This window comes from Aplysia californica, unplaced genomic scaffold, assembly GCF_000002075.1.
Source record: "Aplysia californica isolate F4 #8 unplaced genomic scaffold, AplCal3.0 scaffold00127, whole genome shotgun sequence".
NCBI lineage: Eukaryota > Metazoa > Mollusca > Gastropoda > Aplysiida > Aplysiidae > Aplysia > Aplysia californica.
The window spans coordinates 44,963-46,570 of record NW_004797397.1 but is presented as its reverse complement, the minus strand read 5'-3'; the positions used below and the strand labels follow the sequence as shown (position 1 = coordinate 46,570).

The 1,608-nt window shown below is 34.1% G+C and overlaps 1 protein-coding gene across 1 annotated transcript in view; it reads right to left on the bottom strand.

Moving 5' to 3' along the window:
• Positions 1-310: 310 nt before the first annotated feature.
• LOC101854405 overlaps positions 311-1,608 on the bottom strand; it is a gene marked incomplete at its 3' end in the record, with an annotated part of 17,726 nt that continues 16,428 nt past the window's right edge. The window contains 2 exon segments of the mRNA XM_013081357.2: positions 311-394; positions 1,528-1,558. Of these exon segments, the coding sequence (XP_012936811.1) occupies positions 311-394; positions 1,528-1,558 (115 nt within the window).

Below are 1,608 nucleotides of genomic sequence, written 5' to 3'. Positions count from 1 at the left end.
AAGAAGAAGAAGAAGAAGAAGAAGAAGAAGAACAACAACAACAACAACAACAACAACAACAACAACAACAACAACAACAACAACAACGAGAACAAGAACAAGATGAAGAATAAAAAAAATCAACAAGAACAAAAACAACAAAAACAACAAGAAGAACAACAAGAACAAGAAGAAAAAGAAAAAGAAGGACAAGAAGAACAAGAACAAGAACAAGAACAAGAACAAGAACAAAAAGAACAAGAAGAAAAAGAACAAGAAGAACCAACGACACTCAGTGACTAAACACGGTAAGAAATACTGTCGTACTCACCGAGTAGTACGTGAGCAAACGCCACTGGCTCAGGTCGTGGGCTCTCTACTTCTGTCTCCGCCTGTGTTTGCGCCTGCGATGAAGCTACAGAAAAACAAAAACAGTTTTACTTATTTTACAGATCGGCAGCATAATAATTAAAATAATATTTATTTGTTTTCGATCAAATTAAGGTGAACTAAAAAGTTGATGGATTAATTTTCATACGACTAAAACCCGAAAGAAAACTCATTTTGTCTGCACACCTTACATTTTTTTAAAAATAGCCGTAAAACACTCTACTATAAAAAAAATGTGAGGTGTGCTGACAAAATGAGTTTTCTTTCGGGTTTTAGCCATATGAAAATTGATACATCAACTCTTTAGGTGAAGTTTGTACAATTTGTAAGCATGGAATAATAAAAGACACGGTAGACTTGAACAAAATGGAATCAACTAAAAGTCTTTAAATCGGACCCCAATGTTGATTTTCGGCCGATATCTCCATTCTTGAATCGCGAGAAGTAACTCATTTTGTCAGCACGCCTCATAAATATCAAAATAAAGAGTTCAAATGAAACATAACCAAATTTATTCAACATAGTCAAATCAAATTTGCTTACGTTTTTTTTTTTCCATTGTGTTGAATTTGAACTCTCTATGTTGAATTAATCTGAGTATTTTGATAGATTTGAACTTTCATTGCTGCACAATTTGAACTCAGTATTTTGATGTTTGATCGGGAAAAGGTGTAGTATTATTAAGGGTGACGGCAAAAAAGTCTGCCATTAAAATCCATATACATTAAATAAACCAAATGATGTTCAAAAATGTATTTAAATCAGAACTTTGAAATCTTAAAGTTTAAATGTGCGGAGAGGTTGTGTAAAATAAAAAAGTAAAATCATCATCATCATCATCATCATCATCATCATCATCATCATCATCATCATCATCACTATCATCATTATCAGCATCATCATCATCATCATCATCATCATCATCATCAACAAATTTACAATGTTAATTATGATGTATGCATTTTGTTTAGTTTTAGTAAAGGTTTTACGGCGCCCACAATGGTATAAGGTCATATGAGCGCCAGAAAATTAGAGGTGTTACAAGAGAGTAACAAACATTAAAAAGAAGACGGGGAGATAAGGATGGCAGATGTTTGATAGGAAAGAAGAAGCAAACTACACAAGAGCGCCCGCCAACCACCCACTGTATGCATTTACCTGGTAAGGGCATCTGCTTTTTCCTGAGGACCTGAAACGTAGACAAAATAGAGATACATATAACAGAGTGGGGAGGGGGGG